Here is a 12,899-nt window from a genome sequence, read left to right on the forward strand (position 1 = left end):
CGGGTGCCTTACCTGCCTGGGCTGGGCCAGCTGGTGGCCCAGCCGATGGTCACCCCTGCGCCGTCGCTGCCCCTTGCCAGCGCAGGGGGCGGCACCACGCATGCACGGCACTCCCGGGCAGGGAAAGTCCTCAACTTACGACCAGTTGGGTAGTCCTCGACTTACGACTGGTTGGGGGTCATGGCATTAAAAAGGTTGAGAACCACTGGTTTAGAAGGAGCCAGATAGGTAACCACAGAAGTGAGCAAACAAGGATCATGTACATCCTTTCATTTTTGCTAATTGACATTATGGGAGTAACATTACTTGGAGTAGAGCTACAGTTGCAACAATAATGTTAAACTATAATAACAGAAAACCATGAAATCCTAATAGGTGATATACATAATTGAATTCAACTAATAAGTCATATTTTAAAGTTGCCAAAGATAATACAAACCCTGATTTGTTCTAGCACAAAATAACGTATCCATTCACTGAAGTACAGTGGATTGGGCTTTATGTAGGTAAAGTAAAATCCAGATTTACAGACAAACATAACAGCATGCAGGGCAGCTTGACTCCCTCTTCTCTGTGGCAATCTCTGAAATATTGGACCTCAATTCACATTCAATGCTCAGTAGACTTCCAGAATATTCTGGAACCGTGAGAACTGTCCAAAAGATTCTAGAAGTGGCCAGAATTATCTAAAACTTTCTGGAATCTTTTAGAACTTTCAAGCACTTTCTGGGACTATCTGGTAGTATCCATGGAAGTATAAAAGTACAGGTGCCTTAAACCACAATTTTAGTTTGTCTAATTGCTGAGTAAGAGAATAGTAATTAGCAATATTTGATTTAGATGGCATCAAGAGGTGGCTTGCACTCAGAAGATGCAGTTTACTACGTGTTTGGACAATTTATTAAGACAAGAGTGAAAAAGTACTCCATAAAAGCATCTGTTAAGATATGCGAGGCCTACAAATACTTTGGCATGCCTGCTGGGGATCAAGATAAGCCCCGGGTACCTCATTTCACATGCGAACACAGCCACAAAACTCTTGTAGGTAAGATGAATTATTGTGCTCGCTAGATGGAATTTCAGTGATTTATTACAATTTTAAAGAGTTGCAATTAAGAAAATTTTCACTATTTTCAATGTGCTGAGAAAATACAGACTACAATATATATCGTGTCCTATGGTAATATAATCTTGCACAAAATTAAATGTGTGAAATACCATTTTTAAAAATATATATATATATTTCTGCTATGTTTACAGGCTGGTACAAAGGAGAAAAGAGAGTAATGAAGTTTGCTATTCCAAGTATTTGGTGGAAACCAACTGACTATTCAAGCAACTGCTACTTCTGCATGGTGGACCCTTCCAAAAGTCAAACTGGCAAAAGCGCGCCAGAATGTCATGTTATCCAGACATTCCTTCATCCATCGCCCCGGTATCACACTCCAGAGACTGATCAGCCATCTTCAAGAGTGAGAAGCATGCCAGACAGCGAGGAAAATATTGCACATATAGATTACAATTTCACAGATGCAGCTGAGCTGAAAAAGGCATACAGTACTTCCTCAATCAGAAAGACCTCAACTATCTGATCAGAGACCTTGGTCTTACCAAGTCCCATGCTGGGCTTTTGACATCGAGGTTCAAGGAGTGGAACTTGCTGGATGAAAGTGTGCATGTCACAGGTCAGACAAAGTGTCACCAATTTTTTTCCAACTTCTTCAGTCGGCAAGATTGGCTGTGCTTCTGCAGCAATGTGGCCAGTCTTTTCGAGGCTATAGGAATCACCTGCAACCTAAGTAAATGCTACCATATTCATCCAGGAGCCTCAAAGCTATGCTGCTTCATAATGGGAAAAAATACCCGTCTCTCCTTATGGTTCACTCTATGCACCTCAAAGAGGACTACACCAGTGGCAAGATGTTGCTGAGTGCCTTGAAGAATGATGACTATGGCTGGGAGATCATTGGAGACTTCAAAATGGTATCATTCCTGATGGGCCTCCAAAGCGGTTTCACAAAGTTTTCTTGTTTCTTTGCCTCTGGATAGCCAGGACATTTAGGCACACTATCACAGAAGGGACTAGCCACATCGGACTGAGTTGTCTGTAGGGAAAAACAACATAAAGTGGAAGCCGCTGGTAGACCCTTAGAAGGTGCTGATACCACCACTACCCATCAGGTTAGTCTCATCAGACAATTTGTCACAGCTCTAGACAAGGAGTCAGCAGCTTTCAAGACACCTTCAAGATCTCTTCCCACAACTGTCGGAGGCAAAAATTAAAGCTGGTATCTTCGTCGGACCACAGATAAAGAAGATCACAGAGTGTGACAAATTCACCAAGAGGCTGAACAGGATGGAGAAAGCAGTTTGGAACAATTTCGTTGTAGTGGTTCATGACTTTTTGGGCAATCACAAGGCTGAAAACTATGAGCAGCTGGTTCAGACTCTCATAAAGAACTATGCCAAAATGGGATGTCCTCCAAAATTCATATCCTTGATGCTTACCTTGACAAATTGAGGGAGAACATGGGTGCTTACTACAAACAACACAAATGCTTTCATCAGGATATACTGTCTGTCATGGTTCCAACAGATGAAACTCTTCAAAAGAACTTTGAGGCATTGTTTATCTTAAAGAATCTTTATTTTGAGTAGCATAACTGGCACTGCATAATTGAAGCCAAAAACTGAATTCTCCTTTCCTGCGCACATAGTATCAAAGCACAATTCCCTCCTCCAATTAACAGTCATAAATCACATTCCCCAATTAGCTTGAAGTCTGAGCTTCCTCTCCAGTTCTCCAGCCCAACAAGTCCTTATCAGCTCTGGTTACAATAATCTTGTTTCTCACGCTAGGTTTAGAGTTGTTATGTCTAGCTGAACTCTCGTTCACATTCCCCCTCCCAGCATCATCTAACTCTAAAAGCTTTAAGGTAAAAGATGGCTACATTTCCATCTGTTGTCAATGCAAAAACATCCAATGTTAGCAGCATTGACACTGTTGTTACCAAGGACAGTATAATGAAAACATGATGGGGGTAGTATGTTTAGGGGCCTCTTTGAAAAAGGGATTTGCAGTATAGCCGCAAATCTAGAAAAACTACTCATTCTGAACGCTTGAGTGGTTTTGACTGTCTTTGTATATTTGCCTTGCAAGTATATATTGTTCTTTATCCAACTGCTTAAAAAGATAAAAATTTGCCTGTTTTGTAAATATGAAACTTTTGTAGGCTGTGGTCACAAAATCAAAGTTTGTGATGAATATATTATAGGCCAGTGGTGGCGAACCTATGGCACGGGTGCCAGAGGCGGCACTCGGAGCCCTCTCTGTGGGCACATGTGCCGTTGCCCCAGCCTTGCCTCCCCCCGTGACCCCCTCCTCTCCAGCAGCCCCCCTGAAAGAGACTCGCCCTCGAGCGTGGCCCACATGGAGCAGCGCAGCCAAGGACATGGCAGCCAGGCAGCGTAGACAAGACTGCCCTCAAACCCCATCATGCAGTTGATGCTGCAGGGCATGGGCAGAGGGTGTAGCCGCCATAGCGCTGCTGGGCTGCCTGAGCGATCTGCGGCGGGCCCTGGAGGCAGTGAGTGGTCCTGTGGGCAGGTGGGGCAGGGGATGGAGGGGCAGAGCAGGGGCAGGGCAGGAAGGTGGAGTGGGGGCGGGGCCAGTTTTTGGGCACTCGATCTCTAAAAGGTTCGCCATCATTATTATAGGCTTTAGACATAAGCAATTTAAATATAAAATTTAGGAGCCAGGAACAAAAATTGTGTTACATAGTAATTACAATCCATCCTCTCAAATAGTCACAAAATTCAATGCAAACGGTTCTCGGGTATTTTAAAATCACTTTAAGGCTCTTAAAATGCTGTTTCCAGTCACGTTAGACTTTGAACAGTGCTTGCAACAGATAATATGTGTATACTGATAAATGGTAAGAACAGAAAATGCAGTATCTATGTTTTACCTTTCAGCTTTACAAAGTCCATAAATTAATAGGCCGTTTGCATCCTATAAGTCAGCAAATAAGGGGAGGAGTGATATATGAGCAGCCTCCTACATAGAACGCAGACTGCAGGTAGAGAGGAAATGGCCTCTTACCGCAGAAGTGGGGAAAACAGAACTGCCACATTTTTAAGCTTAACCCATTTTACAGTAGAGTGATAACAAAGGCAATGAAAAATAACAACTCTGATATCATACATTTGCTTCCTTAAAATTCATCAAATGCGGAAAAAGGAGGGAAGACATGGAAACAAACACCACCCCTAAATACATTACTCAAGCATATCTTGAAAAGTGACTCTGTAATTGACCGAAAGAGGAGCTGGTGAAGAAATATGCATCATCAGTCCCTCCTCCTTCAAAAATGAAGGGAAGCTACATTACAAGTCAAGGAAGAAAGGCTGTGAAGCTGGATGAGAATCAGACAAGTCCCATATTCTCTCTGGCTGCGTACCTGGAGACAGGTAGAAGACACCCGAGGCTCATTCAGGCTTACCTTGTCACCAACGTTTTCGGTTTCATGATCTCCGCCAGCTCCTCGCCTCCTGAGCTCCGACGACATTTCGGAAGACATTAAAGCAGCAGCAAGGGCACAAGGAAGCAATATGAAGATGTGCAGGGTGTCAACCCTGCCTTACAGCCGAGCTATGCCAGATTTTATTCCAAAGGTTAGGCCTCTAGTACATTTTATATCCCGGATGCCACCTAGGAACGAACCTGTCGGCAATGAAAAAAATCCTATTTCCTCTTTACGGAGCAGAACACCTGAAATCACTTCTCTGCTGCAAAAGAACACCAGCCTGGGAGTCTCTCTCTCTCTCTCTTTTTTTTTTTTTTTTGCAGACTAAGCCTTAAGAGACAGCATTTTGGAAGGCGTCCTGAAGGTCTCTCAGTTTTTCACATCCAAGTAGGAGGGCCTCTCAAATCGGAGGGGGGGGGAAAAAAACCTTCATTCAATTCCCAAGAGTGGTGTTTTGTTTTTTTTTGCTAATCCTTCACGGAAAGGGAAAGAAGGCTGGCTACTTCCCACGGGGAAGGGTCAGGATTTTTTTTTTTTTTAATGAATCCATGTAACCTTCCCTTCCATTCAAAAAGCCTTCCACACAGTTCTTTTATGGCAGGCGCTCACGGGGGGGGGGAGCCACCCCCAATCCTGGCTGAAAGAATAGCTCACAAATCCAGTCTTCCGATCTTTTCCGAAAATGAGGATGGAAAATTAAAGAGGTCGGCTTCTTTTCACTTCGGAGGAAGTTGGGGGGTCTCCAAGAAACCTGACCAACTGGCCAGTTCTCCAGGCAGGCAGGCAGGCAGGACTCCTTCTCACGCACCCGGACTTGCCCCCGCCCTCACTCCCACATCCCCAATGTAAAGTTCATCTACCTCCGTCGCCTCCCCCCCCCCACTTCATAAAACCCCACCAACCCAAAGCTACGAAGCGCAAGCGTCCCCCCCGCGCCTCCCCATGCTTTCCACAGAGGCGCCCCTCAAAAGGCCTCTCGTCTCCCTCCGCCTGCCCCTATTTGGAAGTTGGGGGGGGGGTCCAGCTACGACCCTTCCCCCCGACAGACCTTCCCCTGACGCCCCCCTCCCTCCCTCCCCTCCGGGGAGAGAAAAAAAAGCCCCCGGAGCGCGAGCGCGAAGAGACGGTTGCCTGCGCGCGCACACACACGCGCGCCTGCTTCTGCTAAGCAACCTCCCGCTTCTGGCGCTGGGCCGTTCGGCCCGTCGCGCGGCAGCCGGGCCACGCCCCCTCGTATGAGGCGCTTAGCCCCGCCCCCCTCTCTCTCTTTTCGACTCGGCACGGCGGGGGCGAGAGGGGTAGGTACGCCAGCGAGGTAAGCAATGTAAAAGCGTAAATAAATACATAATTCAGTGTTTCCTGGCCTTGCACAAGTATGCGCCCAGGCTCAAGAAATACATCTTGGATGAAAGAGGAGCAGGAGGAGGAGAAAGAGGAGAAGGAATTAGAAATCCTTTCACCTTTGGTATCGCTAGGATACCTGCCAAAGTAAAGACACCTTATATTAGATGTATAAGAAGTAACCTTTAAGACTCGGTAACTAAGTCAGATGTGCGAGTATATGAGCAAACAGAAGCAGGTGGTTCTGACTAAGGTGAATGTGAAAAAGGTAAGTGAGTGAGAAGCCACCGAGGATGTAGCAGCGGAAGGCAGGTAAAAGTGAAGGGAGCAATTCAAGAGTACAGGTAGTCCTTATCTTGCAACAGTTCATTTAGTGACTGTTTGAAGTTACAACGGCACTGAAAAAAGTGACTTCCAATGATTTTTCACACTTGTGACCATTGCAGCATCCCCATAGTCACGTGATTTACATTCAGATGCGTGACAACTGGTTCATATTTATGACGGTTGCAGTATTGCCTGGGGTCATGTCACCATTTTTTGCGACCTTCTGGCAAGCAAAGTCAATGGGGAAGCCAGATTCACTCAATCTTGTAGGCTAATTCATTGCTGACTGCCAGGAGTTCGAGTCTCACCGGCTCAAGGTTGACTCAGCCATCCATCCTTCCGAGGTCGGTAAAATGAGGACCAAGATTGTTGGGGGCATCGTGCCGACTTTGCAAACTGCCTAGAGAGAGTTATAAAGCACTGTAAAGCGGTAGATAAGTCTAAGTGCTATTGCTATTACTAATTTAACAACTGCAGTGATACACTTAACAAATGTGGCAAGAAAAGTTGTAAAATGGGACAAAAGTCACCTAACAAATTTCTCACTTAGCAACATACATTTTGGGCTCAATTGTGGTGGTACTCCAAGGACTACCTGTATAGCTAACAGATTAGACTGTAATGTGGGATTTCATCCAAAATTCTGCCTTGCAGACTTTAAGAAGATACATCTGAAATTCCCCAGCCTTTTTTTAAAATTCAGGACATCGCACTTGGAATAAATACAGAATTCAATTCCCAGTGTTTGGGGTATTTGTAAAATATTCAATACTGTTTTTGGTCATCTTATAGGGAATGCAAATCTTTTAATGCCATCCTCTGAGCTCTTTATTCAAAAAGACAAGTGACTAATTATAAGTCGTGATTGCAGTGGTTTTCTTCTGTATTTCAAATTCAAGCCTTTTGGAAGCCACCAAATAAAGTGTGAAATAAATAAAAGATGTAATTTATTATGCCTCTGTGTAAAGTAGGGGAGAGATTTCCAATCGGTCTAGAAATCCAAGCTTTCTCTAGTCCCAAATGGCGTTCTGTGTAGATTCATGAGTACAGATAGTTGTATGGTTTTCACTTTAAAACTATCTCTTTCTTCACTAAAACAGCTATTTTATTTCTACATAAATGTGTTTAGCACAAGGGAAGCAAATCTCATTTATCTTTCTAGTTTAAGATGATTCAGTGATACAAAATTATATATGCACAGTATGTATTTATTCATTTTAAATCAAGTTAGTAAATGAAATGTATCCATAATATAGCATATATAACTATAGTGGGAGGAATGTCAGTATGGGTGGAAATGTTAGCTGTGTGTTTCATAATTGAAATACTGCATATGACTCTCTAGGGACGATCCCTATCAAACTATTACATCTAGCTTTCTACTGAGGTCACATTTGCAATATGGAGATTGTTGCAAAACAAATTCACTGAATCTCTGGAAGGTATGATTTCCAACAGGATCACTGAGTATTATAGCTGAACCAGATTTTCATGGGCAAGCACCGGATCGGCCTCAAGGCCTACAGCCATGAGCAGCAGAACTGGCGCAATCGGCACAATGAGTCTTGCGGCGTGATGGGTGAGCGCGTAGCAGGTGCCGACACAGACTCTGCTATTTTCAGCAGCACTTCTGTGTCTGGCCTGCTGCCTCAAATCAGCTGTAGTGCACCGTGGAGAGCATGGCTGACACGGGCAAGGCAGGCGCACACATAGGTGTGACTGGGTGAGCCCGGGAGGGGCAGGATGGGATTAGGCAAATGAGCTGCAGCTGCTCCTATGCACCACCAGGCCCTGAGTGCTCGCCGTTTCCTGTGCGTGCGCCAGGAGGACGCCCAGCCGGGTCAGGGTGGGCCAGGGCTGAGGTAGCAAGGGCCGGTCCCTTGCCATTTCTAGAACAGCTCCGGGGGCCAAATCTGGGTCCTTTGCGGGCCGGACTAGGCCCACGGGCCTTGTGTTTGACATGTCTGCTATAAGGTGACTCTGCGGCAATGCCAAGAGTTATGTTGCCGCCTAAGGCAGTGCATGTTGCCCCTCTGTCCTTTGAACTGCATTGGTTGCCAGTTTGCTTCTGGCAAGTTTCTAGATTTAGCCTTTAAAGTTTAAGCATGGGATTGGATTAACTGAGGCACTGTCTCTCCCTGGGTATTTCAACTCCCACCCCATTAGATTTTGCAGAGAAGGCATTCTGCAGCTACAGATCTAAATCTGGTGGGTCCCAGGAAACCTGCCTTTTCTGCTGTGACTCCCCTTATGGAATATTCGTCCCCCTGTAATGGACCAATTCTTTTTTATTTTTCATGACGCCCTGAATCTGGATATGCTGCCAGGTCTGGGGCTTCCAGAGTTAGAGAATCTATTTTGATGGCTCTACTGGTTAGTATTTTAAAAATAAAAATTTCTAGATTTTTACCTACTTATATTGGCTATTTCATTTATTGTTGTACCCCGCTCAAAGTCACCCTTGGGAGGAGATGGGCAGCTCTATAAATGTGATGGATAAATAAATGAAAATTCTTGCAATCTTTGCTCAGCTTGTATGAGTTCAGTGCTATTCTGACTGCAAACTTCAGAAGAAGCCTGGTGCATATTTGGCAGAATCTCACCCCCTTTTACTTGTGCAGCTAAGCCAGTTTTATACATGCCACAAGGGACTATCTGAATCTCTCGATCACACAGATTTGGATTTGTGATAATAAAATCAAATCAGAAGGAATGCAGTGCTTCTCATCATCGGAATCTTAGACACTGCCTAGCCCAGGGATAGGCAGCCTTGGCTCTTTTATGACTTGTGGACTTCAACTCCCATAATTCCTGAGCCAGCATGGAAACTCCCTTTTCCCTCAGCATAGCTGGCTCAGGAATTCTGGGAGTTGAAGTCCACGAGTCATAAAAGAGCCAAGGTTGCCTACCCCTGGCCCTAGCCCAATTTAGCAGATTTTCTCTCTCCAAAAATATTGTTGAAATAATACATTTTGCAAAATATGAACATCTTCCCCTTCATTCAGCTTAGCCCTCATGAGAATTCCTATTCTCAATGTCCTTCAACAAATATCTATTACTGAGATATTTTGCTACCCTGATAAAATAACAATATATTATAATTGTTGCTTTCTGTGAAGATGTAAGTCTTTCAATAATTGCTCATCAGAGAGTCAACAAATCTTTGAAAGCCATGACATTCTCATCAGCTTTATGAACTAATCATTTACTAACTATACATTCCATAACTCTTGTGTAATGGAAGGCGTTACTCTTAGGATTCTGGTTTGACCAGTCCTCTGAGCAGCTTTCAAAGACTAGGTACTGGGTTTGCACAGAATTTAAAAGATTTGTGGCAACTTTACAAAGTTAAACCATAGGAGGTAAACTCTAGGACTCGTCTTCAAGGTGAATTAGCCTCTCTTCTATAGTAGCCTTCAGATGAGTTGAGGTACAATTCTCAATTCTTGCCAACCTGGACATACTATGAAATCCTGAAAGAAAGCTAGTAGTTTACACTGGTGAAAAAACAAAATCCAGAGTCCAGAAATGTTGCATGCCTTTGTTGAGACCAACGAAAATGAAACAAACTGGCAAGAGCTATAAAGATGAAGAGTTAAGTCGGTGTTTCAACCAGGAGGCTTAAAGCGTTAAAGTTTACAATCTTGTGGAGCTGCATTACTAGCTGTCTAGGGCCGCATGTGACCCACGGGCTGCAGTTTGGACACACCTGCTTTAAACAGATACAATAATATAAATCAATGCTGATATCAGGTGTGCAACAGTAAGTGAAAGACAATGCAATGGTTTTCCCAGCTCTGCAGATTCAAGGGTAATAAATCCTCCAGTTATCCCCTGCCAATGGCAACACACATTTTGGTTTGGCAGAAGGAATCAGAGTCTTTACATCAGGAAGATGAGAGAATTATTTTGGTTAGGGGATTAGGAACCTTTGTGGATTAGAAATTTTTAAAATAACTCAGTCTTTGCTGAACTGATAGAACTTCTTGCCTCTTGTTGCTATCAAACCATGTTATCTTGATTGAGGATTGTACCTGATAATCAACTACTAGTGCAGGGGTTCTCAACCTTGGCAACTTTAAGACTTGTGGACTTCAACTCCCAGAATTCCTCAGTTCCCATGTGTATAGAATGGGGTGATGAATCCGGCCCTTTCTTCCTTTTTGAACAGAATAACTTTTTCACACATCTTTAAGTTAAATCAATGTACATGTGCCTATCTAGGTGGCCTGGTATTATTCTCCCAGACATTAAGCAGTGTTTTTCAAGCGTGACAACTAAGATAAGTGATTTCAACTCTCAGAATTCCGAAGCCAGTAGGAAGATTAGATGACTGGGGGAAAAAATCAAAACATATCAACTTGTTAGTGTTTTTATTGCAGTATTATTTTTGTTTTAAATACTTTTACATATTATAATTCTTGTGATTTGATTTGAAAAGGAACTATACCTCACTCTGGGATTATCTTGAAGAAAAAACAAGGTATGATATCAATCCACTCCCTCTCTTTGCCAAAATTTGCCTTTGTCTTCAAACAACTCATGAAAAGTAAAGTCCTGAGCATGCTATGAAATGGCAGTGAATTTTCACCATTAAATATTTAATTTGCTCAATTTCAATACACATATTGTTAAAAAGCATCCTAGCATTTAAAATAATGTTAAAAAATATGGTGGATTAATAATAAAAAAGAGGAATGATGCAAGCTAATAAAACTTCACTAAATGCTGTACTAAACATATAGATGTCAAATGTTTAGATTAACATATTAATCTAAAAATATGATAGCACAGAGCAACAACTAAAGCATGGAATAAAAGACACAACAGCACAAATTTAGCCAAACAAGCTAGTGCTGAAAACTCACAAGGTTCAGCACCAATTGTGACTGGATTCTTGAAACATCTCAAATAATCGGGTTCCTAACAGACATCATTAGCAAAGGGTAAGTTTGTTTTAATTTTATAAAACAATTGACCTTCTTTAAATTTCATGATCGGTTCAGGATGGGCAGCCTACCTACACAATACTTTCCAAATGAGTGAACTTGATTATCGTGGTCCTTTTTTATGACTTGGAGGAAGTTGAAAGATCAAAATGAGTGCCTTAAATCTTGAGGAAATAACTTTGAAATATATCTTTTAAAAAAAAACGACTCCACCCCCCCCCAAAACATTTGGGCTTATTTTTGTGAGCTTTAAGGACAAAATGGAAACCTGTTAGCTTTTCAACGTTCCCTATTGCTAGAAAAATCTTGGACCAAAATTTCAATCCTGCCCTGTCCAATTATGGTTTTGATATCTTGGCTACAGCTTCTGTAGCTACAGCTTCTGTAGACAAGGTAAAAAAAAAAAGGGGGGGGTTATCTCTGGGTTTAAAGAGGCTGTCAAAATCTGATACTTATACTCAGCTGAAATCTGGAAATGATTTAGTCAATTTGCCTTCTCAGAAAGTGGCCCTGTCTTAAAGTTATATAAATACTTATGTGGCTTTAAGGAGATTGCAAAAAACCCAGTGCTTGAAGGGTCTGATCTTATTATACATTTAGGCCAGTGGTGGTGAACCTATGGCACCCGTGCCAGAGGTGGCACTCTCTGTGGGCACATGTGCCGTTGCCCCAGCCTCGCCTCCCCCCACGACCCCCTCCTCACTAGCAACCCCCTGGATGAGAGTCACCCCCGAGCGTGGCCCACATGGAGCAGCACAGCCAAGGATATGGCAGCCAGGCAGCATAGACAAAACTCTGCCCTCATGCCCCATCCCGCACAGTTAATGCTGCGGGGCGTGGGCAGAGGGCGTGGCCGCCATGGCGCTGCTGGGCTGCCTGGGCAATCTGCGGTGGGCCCTGGAGGCGGTGAGTGGCCCTGGAGGCAGGTGGGGGGTGGGGCGGGGTGGAGTGGAGCGGGGGCGGAGTCAGTTTTTGGGCACTCGGTCTCTAAAAGGTTCGCCATCACTGATTTAGGCTATAAGCTTGGATTATCACATATTCATTTGAGGATCATTAATTATTACTGTAATGACATTCTTGGTGCAGCCTTACTTTTGAAATGTGCAACCAAGGACAATATGGTTGACTGTTCTACCTCAGACATTTGTAGGCCTACCATAGTGCTCCATTTGCACAGGGGTCACTGAGAAGTCGTCTCCACTTTTACTATATGTATCATCATCATTTTAGCCATTGTCTATCCACGGCAGGATGAAGGCCTGTTCTGCACGTTTCCAACCAATACAGTCCTGAGCTTTTTTTTTGCCAATTGGGCCCGCCATACTTGCTGATGTCACCGATCCTTCTTGTTTTAGGTCTCTATCGTGAACGCTTTTTATTAGGTGGGATCCATTCTATGACCGCCTTGGTCTACCTGTCATCAATTCTTCTTGCTATGTGACCAGCCCATTTCTGTTTCAATTTTTTTTACTCCCGTGATGATATTGTATACTTTTCGTTTGTTCTCTAACCCATGTGCAGGTCTTTCTGTCTTGTCTTGTGATGCCGAGCATGTATCTTTCCATGGCTCTTTGTGCCACTCGTAGCTTTTGTATCGATTGTGATATTAGTGTCCATGTTTCACCGACATATGTTAGAGCAGGTAGCACACACTGATCAAAAACTTTTCAGGCATAGCAGGAGATTGAAGAGAAAAACATATACCGTAAATGCCGGCGTATAAGACGACTTCCGCGAGCGCTGAAATCGGCGCCAA

The 12,899-nt window shown here is 43.6% G+C and overlaps 1 protein-coding gene across 1 annotated transcript in view; it reads right to left on the reverse strand.

The window, feature by feature from the left end:
* The window catches only part of CDS1 (CDP-diacylglycerol synthase 1), a 30,899-nt gene extending 25,483 nt beyond the window's left edge, over positions 1-5,416 (reverse strand). The window contains exon 1 of the mRNA XM_039350905.1: positions 4,503-5,416. Within this exon, the coding sequence (XP_039206839.1) occupies positions 4,503-4,580 (78 nt within the window). The 5' untranslated portion in view covers positions 4,581-5,416. The remainder of the gene's footprint in view (positions 1-4,502) is intronic.
* Positions 5,417-12,899: the final 7,483 nt, after the last annotated feature.

The sequence above is a fragment of the Crotalus tigris genome, unplaced genomic scaffold, assembly GCF_016545835.1.
Source record: "Crotalus tigris isolate CLP2741 ecotype Arizona unplaced genomic scaffold, ASM1654583v1 scf7180000018362.849699, whole genome shotgun sequence".
Taxonomy (NCBI): domain Eukaryota; kingdom Metazoa; phylum Chordata; class Lepidosauria; order Squamata; family Viperidae; genus Crotalus; species Crotalus tigris.